The sequence below is a fragment of the Balaenoptera physalus genome (assembly GCF_965194825.1).
Source record: "Balaenoptera physalus genome assembly, chromosome: 13".
In the NCBI taxonomy this organism is placed as follows: domain Eukaryota; kingdom Metazoa; phylum Chordata; class Mammalia; order Artiodactyla; family Balaenopteridae; genus Balaenoptera; species Balaenoptera physalus.
The window spans coordinates 105905759-105920025 of NC_138892.1; the positions used below are offsets into that span (position 1 = coordinate 105905759).

The window sequence follows — 14267 nt, forward strand, 5'->3', positions numbered from 1 at the left end:
ATTCAGCAAATGCTGAGAGAACACCCTCAGCGCTGCAGGAGGTGGTGCCAGAGAGCTAAGGCGTGAGAGAAAGCTGCCATCTGTGCAGCCCCCAAAGGGGAGTGTGTGGACACCTGTGTGTCCGTACTCGTGGGGACCCGGTCTGTGGGATGTGTCCTTGGGAGAAAAGAAGGAAACCCCAAGACTTCACTCAGAGGTACGGGCGCTGTGGACCGTGGGTCTGGCGCCACGGTTAAATCACACAGCTTCGAGACATCATACGTTTACTCAGAACCACAGGTCGTCATCCTCAGCTTCAGTGCAAAGCTCCTCACCAGTATCTGTAGTAGCAGACTGGAAGACGCAGACAGGAGAGACCATCTTCCCAGAGAAGGTGAGAGAATATCTTTCCACTGCGTTTAGTGTCAGAGAGACAGGAGGCGGAGCTTCAGGGAGAGCTGATTTAGCTTCTGTTTCAGCACCAACGAATGAGCAACCAAGATTACTGTTCACCCTTTCTCCTTGTAGGTTTCCCAGCAACCAAGCAAACCTGAGTGGAGGGAAATAATTGGTATTACTCAGGTGAAAACTGCACAAGTCAAAGCTAGTTTTTCAACTTGGATAATTGTCTGTTGACTTGCTGGGGAATCCTCTTCCCTGGGGGCAGAATGCTGGAAGAGAGCTTGTACTGGTTTGGAGGCAATCACAGTGAAGGCTGGAAAGGGAAGCCAGACCCAGCCATAGATGCCAAAAAAGCTTCAAAGCGTATAGTTCTGGTCTGGGTCACGCCTCGAGTTTGAGGACTGCATTCAGGACTCATTTGCTTGGGAGGGAGACGAAGTTAGACGCTCTCAGTATGTGAACTGCCTGGGATCTTTCCCAGCCAATGAGCTTTGTTCTGACCCTTCAGCACAACATCTCTGCCCTCTTCCTCTGGTCCCCTTGACTCTCTGTGATGTAGTCTTGCACAGATCCTTCTACAGGGATGGTAAATATTCATCTGTTTCCCAGTCCAGTATGCAAAATGATTTAGGACCACAGATGGTGGAGCTAAGGCTAGGGGCTTGGCCCGGGCTCATACAATTCTTTCTATCAGCCAGACAGAAGGGCTCAACTGCATTGGAAATCAGGAGAAGTAGCCAATAAGAAGCATTCAGTGAGGGTCTCCACCTTCTCCTGGGGTTGACCTCTGCAGTAGCAAACTCTGCAGAAGGATTTGTGAAAGATGGACTCGTGGAAGAAAGGGACAGGAAAAAAAGACGTCTTTAGTAAAGAGCCGCCCAGGCAGCATGGATGAGGGTGGGGAGGAGAGGACGAGAAGAATGATGATGTGGCCGAGCGGGTTACGGACGTGCTGGGAGCGAGCTCACAGTTTCCAGGGTGAATATATTTCTCCAGGGTAGCAATATGTGCAAAGGGAGAAACCAAGAAAGTACCAGGTCTGAACTTCGCAAGCCTGAGTTTGAGTCCCATGTGAGACAGGGTTACCTACATCGCCTTGAGTAAGTTATTTATCGTCTCTGAGCCCATTTCCTACGTGCAAAATGGAATCGGAGAAGCCTACAGCTTTGGGTATGGCTGAGTTACATGAGTTGACTGTGGCCCTTGGGGATCACTTCAGCACTGTTCATTTCTCTCTCAGGATTTCTCTCAAAGGATCTCAGGTCTCTGTGTCTCAGTCGAAGACACTGGCTTAGTGATGGCCCAGAGTTCCTCACTGATTTATCATTGGAATTTCCAACCAAGGTATCTCCATGAAATACATTTGAATAGCAGGGAAGCTCCCGTAGTAAAAGAGAAGAGGAGGGTGAGGGTCTGTGTGGGTAGAAAGCAATATGGAGGGTGGGGCGGGAGAGGGAGGACTCTCTGGGTGCAATGGGAAGAGCGCCAGAGGCTTAAGATCTGGTTTCAGGGACTTCCCTGGTGGCGCAGTGGTTAAGAATCCGCCTGCCAATGCAGGGGACACGGGTTCGAGCCCTGGTCTGGGAAGATCCCACATGCCACAGAGCAACTAAGCCCATGCGCCACAACTACTGAGCCTGTGCTCTAGAGCCCACGTGCCACAACTACTGAGCCTGTGTGCCACAACTACTGAAGCCCGCGCACCTAGAGCCCACGCTCCGCAACAAGAGAAGCCACTGCAATGAGAAGCCCGTGCACCTCAACGAAAAACCCAACGCCTCCAATAAATAAATAAATAAATTAAAAAAAAAAAAAAAAAAAAAAGATCTGGTTTCAGTCCTGATTCCATCACCACTTACTGGTCACGTGAACTTGGTGCAGGTCGCCTTCAAGAAACCGAAGCTTACTTGTGAAGTCTGCCTGTAAAATGGAGAATATCTCCCCTGTTAGTCTCCTGTGATGGTGAGAAATAAAACACACGTGCTGTAAGCTCAAAGGTGCTGCATTACTATCATTATTATTCTTTTGGCCACGCCGCATGACTTGTGGGATCTTAGCTCCTCGACCAGGGATCGAACCCAGGCCCTCGGCAGTGAGAGCGCAGAGTCCTAACCACTGGACTACCAGGGAATTCCGCAAAGGTGCTGCATTATAACGTAGACATCCGGTTTTAGGAAAGGGGAAGGGTAGCGCTGGGGTTACGGGATTTAGTATATTCTGACATCCCTATAGTCTAGAGTAAGAATTGCTCTGGATACAAGAGTTCTGCTAACATACCTACAGGTCACTGGACACCCCTCCCTTTTACAAATCAGAATTTTCTGCTCCCTGTGCTAGCCTCGGCCCATTTTAGAAAGCTTAAGTTGACTTAGCAAGTCTCTTAGAAAGCCTCTGTAATTTGGGAGAAGAACCTTTGTGGTTTGGCTGGACTCTGACATCCTTGCCAAGCCAAAGACAGAGTCTGTCCCATCAATACTACAGGTGACATGCTGGAACTTATTTTCTCCTTTCAGGTACAGTTTGTGTGATATGGCCCTGGGCCATTCAGGGCAGGTGCCAGGGCTGAAGTGGGAGAGCGAAAGGATGGAGAACATCATCAGAAGAACCAGTGAGCATCCAGTTAAGTTGACACGACGATGAGCAGACCTCGGTGGCAATATTATGCCACCAAAAATTGTCACCACAAATACCTCTGGATCTGAGGGAGGATGACAGCAAGCTCAACTGACAGAGAAAGCAATTTGGGTCTCAAAGTCCAGATCCTTCCCTGCTGTGATGTCACTGGGAGTCGAAAAGGGATTCGGAGCAAGTGGTCTGAAATCAGGGTCTGATGTGAGGCAACCACAGCAGGAAAGAGAACAGAAGAGGGAGGGAGAGTCCCAGGAGTCTCCTGGCCTCCTCACCCTTCCCCACCCCTGTGCCCTCTCACCATAAGCAGGAAAGTAACCATCTGTTCAAGGTATAAGAACAGAGGAGGAGTGAGAAAAGGAGGGCACAGAACTGAGAGGTGCAGACTGATCTCTTTCCTTTTCTGAATTTCTTTGGAATTCACTATTTGGACCAGAAACTCTACCTTTAAAGTGTCACTTTTCTTTTTTAGTGGAATATCTTTTTCCTCGACTAGACAGCATGCTCCATGTTTTATATCTCTCCCAGTTCCCACTTAATAAACACTTCAAGGGTCTGGTCGATTGAAGTGGTTGCATACTTCTCCCCAGAGGGACAGTCTTTAAGGAGAGAATCATGGGGCTGCCACCAATTTTCATACAAAGTCCTGAAAGTGATTCAGCCTAACGTCCAGGGTGGTTGCCCGGAATGAGAGAGAGAGACTCCACGTGCAGGGGCCCTGGTCACCTCCCACCTGCCTTGGGCAAGCTTGTACCCTCTGGCCGCTCCTGTCTTGGTCTTTTGGAGAGAAAGAAGGGGTGGGAAGTGCACACAGCTGTGGTTTGGACCTTCACAGAGTCATTTCCCTGGGGCTATTAGTAGAGAATTGTCCTTCAGATTCACCTTTTGCTGAAGAACTACACTGAGAATTCTGGGGGACGTTCCATCCTGGGGCTACCTCCCTCCTCAAAGGGTACCAAGTGACAAACAGACGCTGTGCTGAATCCTGAGGATGCACAGTTCTCCCCCTTTTTTTTTTTAAATTAATTTTTATTGGAGTAGAGTTGCTTTATAATGTTGTGTTAGTTTCTACTGTACAACAAAGTGAATCACCTATTCGTACACGTATATCCCCTCTTTTTTTGGATTTCCTTCCCATTTAGGTCACCACAGAGCATTGAGTAGAGCTTCCTGTGCTATACAGTCAGTTCTCATTAGTTATCTATTTTATACATAGTATCAATAGTGTATATAGGTCAATCCCAATCTCCCAATTCATCCCCCACCCCCCCGCCCGACATCCCCCTTGGTATCCATACGTTTGTTTGTTTGTTCTCTACGTCTGTCTCTATTTCTGCTTTGCAAATAAGATCATCTATGCCATTTCTCTACATTCCACATATATGCATTAATATACGATATTTGTTTTTCAGTTCTCACTTTTGAAGCCTTACAGGGAAGTTGGGAGACTATACTCAAACTCAAAGTGAGTGTGCACCTACCAGTGGGTGGGTACACATCAGGCTGCCAGTTGTGCTAAAGCTCCAAGGAGGATGGGGTTGCTCAGCACTGGGCGGGTCCAAGAAAGCTTCATGGACCTGAAATGGACCTTGGAGGAGGGGTCAGACCTGACCAACTGGACCAACTGGAAAGGAAAATGTGTTGGAGGTGGTGAATAAACTCATTTTAGCTGGAGCAGCTTTCACATGGCCATGTAAAGTTGGAAAAGGTTTCGGAAGGCCTTGAATGCCAGATTTACAGTTTGCACCTTAATCAGTAAGCACATTTTCGAGCAGGTGTATGGATGCGTAGAGGATTTTACAAAGACGATCTGGTGGTAGTGGAGAAGATGGGGGGGTGGCAGGTGGGGAGCCTGGAGTTGGGGGGCTAATTAGAAAAGTTCCAAGAGTCCAGTAGGACCTATGGGATGGTTGGACATCCAGCTACAGTGGTAGCAGAGGGAAGGGGAGACCACTCAGTTATGTGAACGGCTGTGTTTCAACAGTATTTGCATGTTGTTCATTTGGCTTTAAAATGTCCGGGAATGCTTTTGACGCCCTGCTTTCTCCGTAGTCTCCTGAGCATTGTCCCCAGGAGAAAAAGCAAAAAAGAAAACTGCAGTGTTCCCCCATGAATGACCTTAGGCAGTCCACTGTGCTCCTCTGGACCTTAATTCTCTCATTTAAATCAGATAATAATGTTTTACCTGCCTGAAGGCAGAGAACTGGAATTCAGAATACCTTGATGAACTTTTTTAACTCTAGGAGTGAGTTTGTGTTTTTGTTGTTGTCGTTTTGTTGGTTTCTTTCCTGATTTGTAATTTTTCCTCAGAACCCTCCAACATCCATTCTCCCCCCAGGCTCTGTCATCCTCGTCTGGGAGCAACTACTTGGGTTCACCCTGGGGGCCGTATAACTTTCCCAGGGTTTCTTGGAGATGTGGTTGGGAGAGGAGACCGCGGCTGAATTGAGGCGCCACGGCTCCCCAGCTCCGATGTCTACTCTAAGGCAGGAGTAGGGTCGCTGCGGGCCACGAAACGCCCCAAGCCGCAGCCTCCCCAACACTACCCCCGCCCCGCGCCCCGCGTCTACAAAGCTTCGACCTCACTCGTGCTCGGGGAGCAGAGTGCAGATCATACCTGCCCCACGCACCCCCGGCTGGCGGAGGCGCCGGTGAGTGACCAGCGAGGCCCGAGCGGCCGTCGCCTTCCCGGCCCCGCTCGGGGGCGGGGCCCACCTGTGCCGCGGGGGCGGGGCCGGGCCGGGGGCGGGGCAGGTGGGCGGCGGGCGGAGGCGCGGGCGGTGCGGGCGGCGGGCGGCGCGCGGCGCGGGGCGGGGCGGCGCACCTGGGTAGCCTCCTCGTGGGCAGCCCGAGAGCGGGCGGCGAGTGAGGAGCGGCGGGGCGGCCGGCAGCGAGCCCGCGTCCGGGTGTGGGCAGGAGCCGGCGGGGCCTCAGGAGGAGCATGAGCCGGCGCCCCGCGGCGGGGCGGCCGGGGCAGGCGGCCGGGGCGCGGCGCTGAGAGACGCTGGGGCCGGGCCGGGGGCGCAGCGCCATGGGGGGCCCCCGGGCCGCGCGGCTGCTGCTGTTCCTGCGCCCGGTCAAGCTGCTGCGGAGGCGCTTCCGGCTGCTGCTGCTGCTCGCCGTGGTGTCCGTGGGGCTCTGGACTCTTTATCTGGAACTGACGGCGTCGGCCCAGGTCGGCGGGAACCCCCTGAACCGGAGTGAGTAGCGCCGGGGCCGCGGCAGGCGCGCAGCAGGGAGGGGGCAGGGCCGGCGGCTCCCGCGTCGGGGGGACCCGCCCTCCATCTCAGACCCGGTCTCCACCTCGCTGGGTCTCCAGGTGCCGGGCACCCCGCGGGAGGGAAGCCGGGGGAGCCTCGGGGCCACCCCTGGCTGCGCTGGGCTCGCAGACCCGGTGCCAGAGAAACGCGTCCACGCGGGCTGAGGTCCGTGTCTGGGGCGCCCTCGGCCGCCTCCACCAGGCCGCTCGCTCCGGTCTGCGCGGCCCAAACTTTGCTACCCGCCTTCTCCGTGGCTCGCTCCGTTTGCTCCCCTGCGGCGTTTTCGGGGTGGGGGGGGTCCTTTATTTTAACGATACCGCCGTGAGCCACTCGCCTCCCCCTCTTCCCACAGGCCACTCCCCTCCCAGCCCCTTCCTCTTCCTTCAAGTCTCCCACCTCCCTCGAGCGGTCCCCTCTCCTGGTCCTGGCCACCCCCGCCCCCCACCAGGTTGTCTGCAGCCCCCCTCGGGAACCCTGCGGAATGAGCTGAACCCCCCCGACCCTGCTCAGGGCAGCTCAGTGGACCGGGCAGTGGGTAGATTCCTTCTTCTCTTTTTCCACGGAGCCAGAGCCACTTAAGTTTTCTGTGCCTCAGTTTCCTCCTAGGAAAACGGAGGGGATCCTCTCTTTCTCTTTTTACTTCAACAGGCATGCCTGTCCGAGGTGATTTTCAGTTTACTACTGACGGAGTGAAGTAAAACCTCCCAAGTGTCAGGCACTGTGTAAAAGGTCGCTGCAATAGTTGGAAAAAAGAGAAACTCCCAGAACTACTAGGTGCCCTTCCCAAGCCTGAAGGGTGGAGGCTTATAATTCCAGACAACGTATGGAATTATAAACATTCCCCCTTTCAGGAAACCTAAGGGACGACTGATGAAACTCTGGTGAGAAGATGCTCTAAGTTCTTGTGTCAGCTGTTCTGCCCGGGGCTGGGTGTGGTGCTTTGCCTCCTCTTGTGGCCAAAGACAGGGAATTACTAGGGTCAGTAGTTGAGCTGGTTCAGGACAGAGATGGGTATTTATGGCAGAACCTCTCACTCTGTGGCTGCTGAAATATTTCTGGCTGTGTGTTAGGAGACTGGGCTTCCATTCCTGGTTCTGACGCTAACTAGTTGGGAAATCCAGGCGCAGATGGCAGCTTCTCAGGTAGAAGGAGGGAGTTGGTCCCTTTCAATGTGGACACTACGATTGTGTTATCTCCCCGCCTGAGCATTTCCAGGGTCAGGGAGCCCAGCACACCACAAGGAAGGGTCTTCCCAAGTCAGGTCCACAGGTCTCAAGTAGGAGAGTTCTTCCTTCTGAAGACCAATCTGTCTTCCCTCAGCTCCCCAAGCCTTGCTCGCTCCTCTGAAAGACAGAGTGTATCTACTCTTCCATACCATGGCCACTCAGAGGGTCCCACGTGGATGAGCCCAGGTGGAGTGTGGGTGGATGGGAGGCCCTGGGAGGGATCTCCCTTCTCTCCTCCTTGGCCACCATCTTGTTAACCTGGTAGCCAGTGGAGTCCTCTGCACAGATTAAAACCAGAGAGGAGGGACTTCCCTGGCGGTCCAGTGGTTAGGACTCCACGTTTCCACTGCAGGGGGCACGGGTTCCATTCGTGGTCAGGGAACTAAGATCCCGCATGCTGCGGCATGGCCAAAAAAAAAAAAAACAAACCCAGAGAGCAAAGCAGTTGCTTTGTGAGCCTGAAATGAATGGCCTCCCATCCGCCTCCCTCACCCTCCAACACAAACTTTTCCTTTACCCCAAGGGAGCCTTCTCCTCAGAGACCGGAAGCAGTTTGCCATAATCATCATCTCACACCTGGCTCCCAACCTCTGTCTCCTGTTGGCTGTCTCTTCCTTAGCCATCAATTCCTGGGTCAGTTTCTTTTCCCTTCTAGATGAATCTTCACTTTCTGACTGGGTTTCCTTATTCTTTGTTTCCTTTTCCAAACTGACCCTTCTCCAGAAGAATGTTCTCAGCTTCCTAGTCCAGAATTGACTTTCCGTTTCCCTAACTGTTGTTTTTAACGGGGGTCCAAGCCTGGGCACTGATGGATCCCTCGTATCCTCTTCTCAGCTTCCTAGAACCCTGAAGCCCACCTGCTGTCAGGGTGGCTTGTCATGCCGGGCTGTCCCATCGTATTCTACTCTTTCCTTGATTTCCTTTTGGAATGAGATTTAGACAGTGGCTGTGCTTTCTGGCTCCTGGTCCCCCATCCTTTGTTTTTAAGAAGCTCAGACATCATGCATCAAAGTCCTGTCTTGTCTTGTAGGTCTTAGTCCCAGCCATTCCTCTGGAGGGAGAGTGGGGAAGGAGGGATTAGAAAGCAGAGCGGTAAGAAGAGGGTTGCTAGCCTTCCCTCCCAAACACCCTGGCATACAGCAGCAACCAGAGCCCCAGCTTGGCTCTGCTTCCCAGCAAGCCACCCTGCCTCTCTCTAGCAGCCCCTGCCAGCTCACTCCACCACCAGCCTTCCTGTCATCTGTAAGGCCAGCCTCCGTTACCAAGAACCTTTCATTTGCCTGTCCCTGTGTGACTGCCGCCCTGATCTGGTGCTGGGAGAAGTGTATGGAGAGCTGGTAGTTACAAACTCCAGGGTGGTCAAGTAATGACAGGGAGCGTGCTTCCTGCTTCTTATGGAATAACCCCGTAGTTTGAGATGGGTGATATGCAATTTGGGCTCCATCTGTAGAAAAAGATACAACCACGTTTGGAGTAACTTCAGGGAGAAGCCACCGAAACTGTTCACGGATAGAAGAATGGGTCCCTTGGACAAAAGAATGAGAGCTGTTTACTCACTCACGCACTTATTTATTTATTTATTATTATTTTTTATAAATTTATTCATTTATTTATTTTTGGCTGCGTTGGGTCTTTGTTGCTGCGTGCGGGCTTTCTCTAGTTGCGGTGCGCGGGCTTCTCATTGTGGTGGCTTCTCTTGCTGTGGAGCACGGGCTCTAGGCGCGCGGGCTTCATACTCACTCATTTAAACAAATACTTGTTTAGCACATAGCTCGAGCAGGGCACTGTGCTCGGTCACTTAGATGTGGTGATGATTCTGTTATGGTTTCTGCCTCTCACAGCTTTCCCTCTAGGAGGGGAGTTCAGGTGCGTATATGAGAATAATCGTAATAGGAGAGACAACCGTTAAGTTTTACAGAGGTAGAACCTGCACGTTGCTGTGACACTTCTGGAAGTGGGACACGGCTCTTTCAACTAATATTTCATGGAAGTGGTGACATTTCAGGAGATCTTGAGGAGTTGGTAAGACTTTAGCGGACGCAGAAAGAGAAAGCTATTCCAGGCAGAGAGAGCAGCAGAAGCCAAGACCAATAGTCAAGGAAAAGTTAGTGTTTGGAAATGTTGAGCATCTGGGTTTGGTGAAACAGAGGGTGTGAAGGAGGATAGGGGATGGTGCCATAGTATGAAAGACTTTGAATAACAACCTTAAAGTGTGGCATTTATTCAGTAGATAAGAGAAAGCAGTCGAAAGTTTTAGAATAAGGTAGTGTTGTAGAATGGGTAGGGAAATAGTAAAACTGTTTAACCATACTGTACTTTGGTATGGATGGTGGTGCTGGGATGGGGTGGAAGGTTCCTTGCTGTGGCTGGCATTAGTCTTTAGCTGCTGGGTCATGGAGTTTTCCTGAGGACAGGTCAGGGCTCTAGTGGGACATTCAGAGGGCCTGGGGCAGTCACTATATACCAACACGTTCATAAGTGTTCCAGTATTTTGAGAACTGGCACAGGTGTACCGGTATATACTGGCTGAAAGCAACCCCGGGCAAAGACTATTATTGGAAGTTAAAGACCCCGTCCTGGCAGCTTTTAACGAGCTATACCCATTTGTTCAGACTGGATTAGCTACGTCCTGCCTGAGGGCAGAGGTCTGGACTAAAATGGTTTCTAGGTTCTTTGCTCTATAATTGACCTACTGCTGAGACCAACTTGGTGCTGGAACCAAGCGATCACAGCTGGGCACAGAGCCAGGGCCGAGTGGTGGTGCACACCAGCCTCTTTCCACATCTCACAAGGCTGGGTCTGCAATGTTCCCATTTAAGTGTCCAGTGTACCTGCTAAACCCCAAGGTGTTTCCAAGTCTGAAACCTATAACACATCTGTCCGGCTGGCCCCTGCGATTCCTGAGTGACTCTGAGTGGGCTGAGGTGGCACAGCCACAGATGTCAGGCGGGCCCTGCGGCTCCCGGGGTCACCACAGACATTCCGATTTGGAAGGGAGACAAACCCTCCAGTGACAGAGGTAACTCAGGGCAGAACAGTAATCTGAGACGCAGGCCAGGAGAGAGGGAAAAACAGATGAGACAGATGTGTGGGCAGAGCGGGAAGGCTGTGGCTTAGAGCTGAGCCTCAGAGCAGAGGCAAGTGTGGAGGGAAGCACAGCTGCTTCGTGGGCCCCTTGGGCCCGGGACCCTGTCGCATGTCGCCCTGGCTGGGCTGCCCCTCTTTCCCATGGAGCCTCTGGCTCCTTTTCCTCTGTCCTACTTACCTCTCTTTATGCTGCCATTCTGGCCACCCGGCTGCTGCATGGAACTTCAAGTCAGTATTCAATTCAGGGCAAATACTAGGCACTCAAATACCTCCTGGTTATGGATGGTAAGCTCTGAATTTCCAAGCACCTGATATTTTCCACTGGCAGATAACTTTGCTTATCAGTGATGGATCCAAGAATAGAACCTAGGAATTCTTGTTCCTCATACCATAATACATCTAAACAGCAATAGCCTTTAAACACAAATGCAAAGGATAAGAATTAAGCCATCAGTGCTTTTCCTATTAAAAGTGTGTTTCCTTTGGACCAGTGCCGTCTGCACCAGGACCACAGGGTGTGAGGACAGGGGCCCTCGCCCAGCCTTGGCCTCTCCTTTCCTGGTCTCTCTAGTCCTTTCTGACATGGCCGCAGAATCCCAGCAGCACAGCCGGCCCTGCTATCCTGCTGTCATCCAGGGACCCTCGTGTGGGCTGAGGCCCCGATCTCCTGCTCGGTAGTGATTGGGCTGCCGGCCGCCCCTGTCCTGGGAGGTGTCCAGATGCCCCGCACGGTTCTGACTGCTTTGCAGCACGAGGCCTTTGAAGCAGCCACTTCTGTGCTGGCTTTAGGAGTGGCTGGTGGCGCACTGCAGTAGTTTTCCAGGCCCCGGAGCCTGGCCTGGGCTTTATGGAGCAGAGCAGAGCAGCCGCCAGAGCAGAGTTTGCTTTGGAAGGGGGCCTGGAGGCTGTTCTTGGAGTTGGCCGCTGACTGTCTGCTTCTCTACCGGGTTCCACTGCTCTCAGATCCTACCCTTTTAATTTCCACGAGCACCTTCCTTCTATCCGAGGATGATGAGGTCTCAGCTAGGCCAAGCATACGTTCTGAGCTTTCAGACAACCCTCCTTTGACCTTGTGATCCACAATTAATAGATTTCTATGTTACCTTATATACAAAGTACTACTGGAAGGGGTGAGAGTAGTTTGGATGGGGTATATATAAAGGGTACTGGGCTGAATATGTTATACATTTGAGCAAAGCATGACGGATAGATTAAATTTTTACAGACTCTTAGGTTCCAACAAGCACTGCTTTCAGTGTTAGAAGTATCCATGAGATGAGCAAAAATGAATATTTTTTTTAATCTCTGTGATATTTTAGTATGTAATTTACTTCTTATGCTAAACTTTAAAATTTTTTTACCATTGACCAACCCTTTTAGAAAATAAGCATGCGAATTGTCCATGTGGTCCCTGTTTGTTTTGTTTTGTTTTGTTTTACTTTTCATGGAAGTACCTTTTTTTGTTTGTTGGGTTTTCTTGTTTGGTTTGGTTTTTTTTTTTGGCCGCCCCACGTGGCTTGTGGGATCTTACTTCCCTGACTAGGGATTGAATCTGGGCCCCTGGCATTGAAAGCCCGGAATCCTAACCACTGGACCACCAGGAAATTCCCATGGGAGTATGTTATAGGTACAGAAAAGTGCACATGTAAGGGTACAGCTTGATGAATCCCCACAAACTGAGCATACCCTTGTAACGAACACCTCTATGAAGAAACAGAATGGTACCAGTGATTTCTGTCGCTACCATAAACATAGATTAATACAGTCTATTTTTATACTTTATGGAAATGGAATCACACAGTATGTGATTTATTTTAAAATAATATTAATGATTATAAAAACAACACATGTTCATTATACCAGATAATGGCTGTGTATCTGGACCACATTAACTCCTATAAAATTACCTTTTTGTGCATTAGGCACCTAGTACAACTGATCCAATAACTTAAGGAGGGGCAAGACCCAGGACCTAAGTGCTATGAGATATAGCCCTGTGAAATTCTCCAAGGATGGGATTGAGAGTCATTGCTTATCCTGTGTTTGAGAACCTTCCAGAAATGTTTCTTCTGGTCTTTTTTTTTTTTTCCAGTTTTAGAGATATAATTGACATATTAAAGTGTACAACATAATGATGTGATATATGTATACATTGCAAAATGATCACCACAATAAGTTTAGTTAACATCCATCATCACACATAATTACAATTTTTTTTCTTGTGATGAGAACATTTCTTCTGATCTTGATATTAGAACTAGCTCTGCTCTCTTGAGCAATCCGTTTGTTTTCATTTTTATTGGCCATGTAAATTATATAACCACTCAGGTTTCTCCATTTGTGTTGGTTACTAGAAAGCTTTAGAATTCATTTTTTGGTTCATTTGGAAAAAAGTGTAAAAGATTTTATGATTTCCACTTTGGTACCAATTTTATTCCTTTATCTTTTTCTTTTTTTCCCACAACTACTATTAGTTTATGTCATCTTATATTCTGTGGTACTTGCCGCTTTAACTTTTTCTGGACCAAATCAAGGCATAAAGAAATCAATAAAAGTGCTATGGTATATATAAAAGTATGAAGAAGAAACTGACAGTCACCTATAATCCCACTACTCTGATCTAGAGATTCTTGAAAAGAAAAAATAAAGTATAATAGCTGTGATAACCAGATGCTGGATTCTGGAAAGAATTCTAGATTAAAAACCCCCCAAAACATGAATTATTATTTTCCTGATTTTTTTGTTTTTAGTTTATTTAGGGATTGAAAAATTGAATGACGTTCAAAAATAAATTCTCACCTCCTTATGTGTGATGCGGACATCAAAAGCTTGGAATTTACTGACATGCTGGGGCCTGAGCCACTGTCAATGGAAACAATGACGTAAATATAAGGAGAATTTAATAAAGCTTGGGGCACCCCTTACAATACTAATAAAACAACCGAGGGAACTGGCCAGGAAGACCAGGAACCTCAAGTTTGTCCTTTGGGCTTCTAACCTCCCCAGGCCTGTGGGGGCACCAGGAGTGTGAAGAGCTGTGGCTTCTGGATGCAGAAGGTCACAAACATCAGCCGTCCAGCCCCTTTACTAACAGATGAGAAAACAGGCCAGGGGAAGAGGTGTTATCTGCCTCCTACCCATTTCTTCTCTTCTTTTAAACTGTGTTTTTGGGAATTCCCTGGTTAGGACTCGGCGCTTTCACTGCCAGGGCCCAGGTTCGATCCCTGGTCGGGGAACAAAGATCCCATAAGCCATTGCAGGTGGAATTGTGCTTTATGGCACCAAGACCTGGGAAGAGGGCCCACGGTGGGAAAAGGAGAAGGAAAGGTGGGGGTGGGAATAGAGAAATGATATTCCAGACAAACCATGGATTTTATAGAGGCAGACCTGGGAGATACTGTGGGTTCAGTTCCAGACCTCCACAATAAAGTGAATATTGCAAGAGGGTCACACAAATGTTTTGGTTTCCCAGTGCATATAACAGTTATGTTTACACTATATTGTAGTCAGTTGAGTGTGCAGTAGCATTATGTCTAAAAAAAAAATCTACATACCTTCATTCAAAAATACTTTATTGGTCGAATTCGGGGAAAAAATAATTTATTGGTTAAAAAAATGCTAACCATCATCTGAGCCTTCAGTGCGTCATAATCTTTTTGTAATAGTAACATCATTAAAAAAAGTA

General features: G+C 49.5%; 1 protein-coding gene across 3 annotated transcripts in view; it reads left to right on the forward strand.

Moving 5' to 3' along the window:
• The first annotated feature begins 5836 nt into the window (after positions 1–5836).
• The window catches only part of B4GALNT3 (beta-1,4-N-acetyl-galactosaminyltransferase 3), a 94582-nt gene continuing 86151 nt past the window's right edge, over positions 5837–14267 (forward strand). For 2 of the 3 annotated variants that reach the window (XM_082422100.1, XM_082422101.1), the window contains exon 1: positions 5838–6209. In XM_082422100.1, coding sequence (XP_082278226.1) covers positions 6041–6209 — 169 coding nt within the window. In that variant the 5' untranslated portion in view covers positions 5838–6040. Of the gene's footprint in view, positions 6210–14267 lie in introns of all 3 variants that reach the window. The other variant, XM_082422102.1, reaches the window with a different exon arrangement.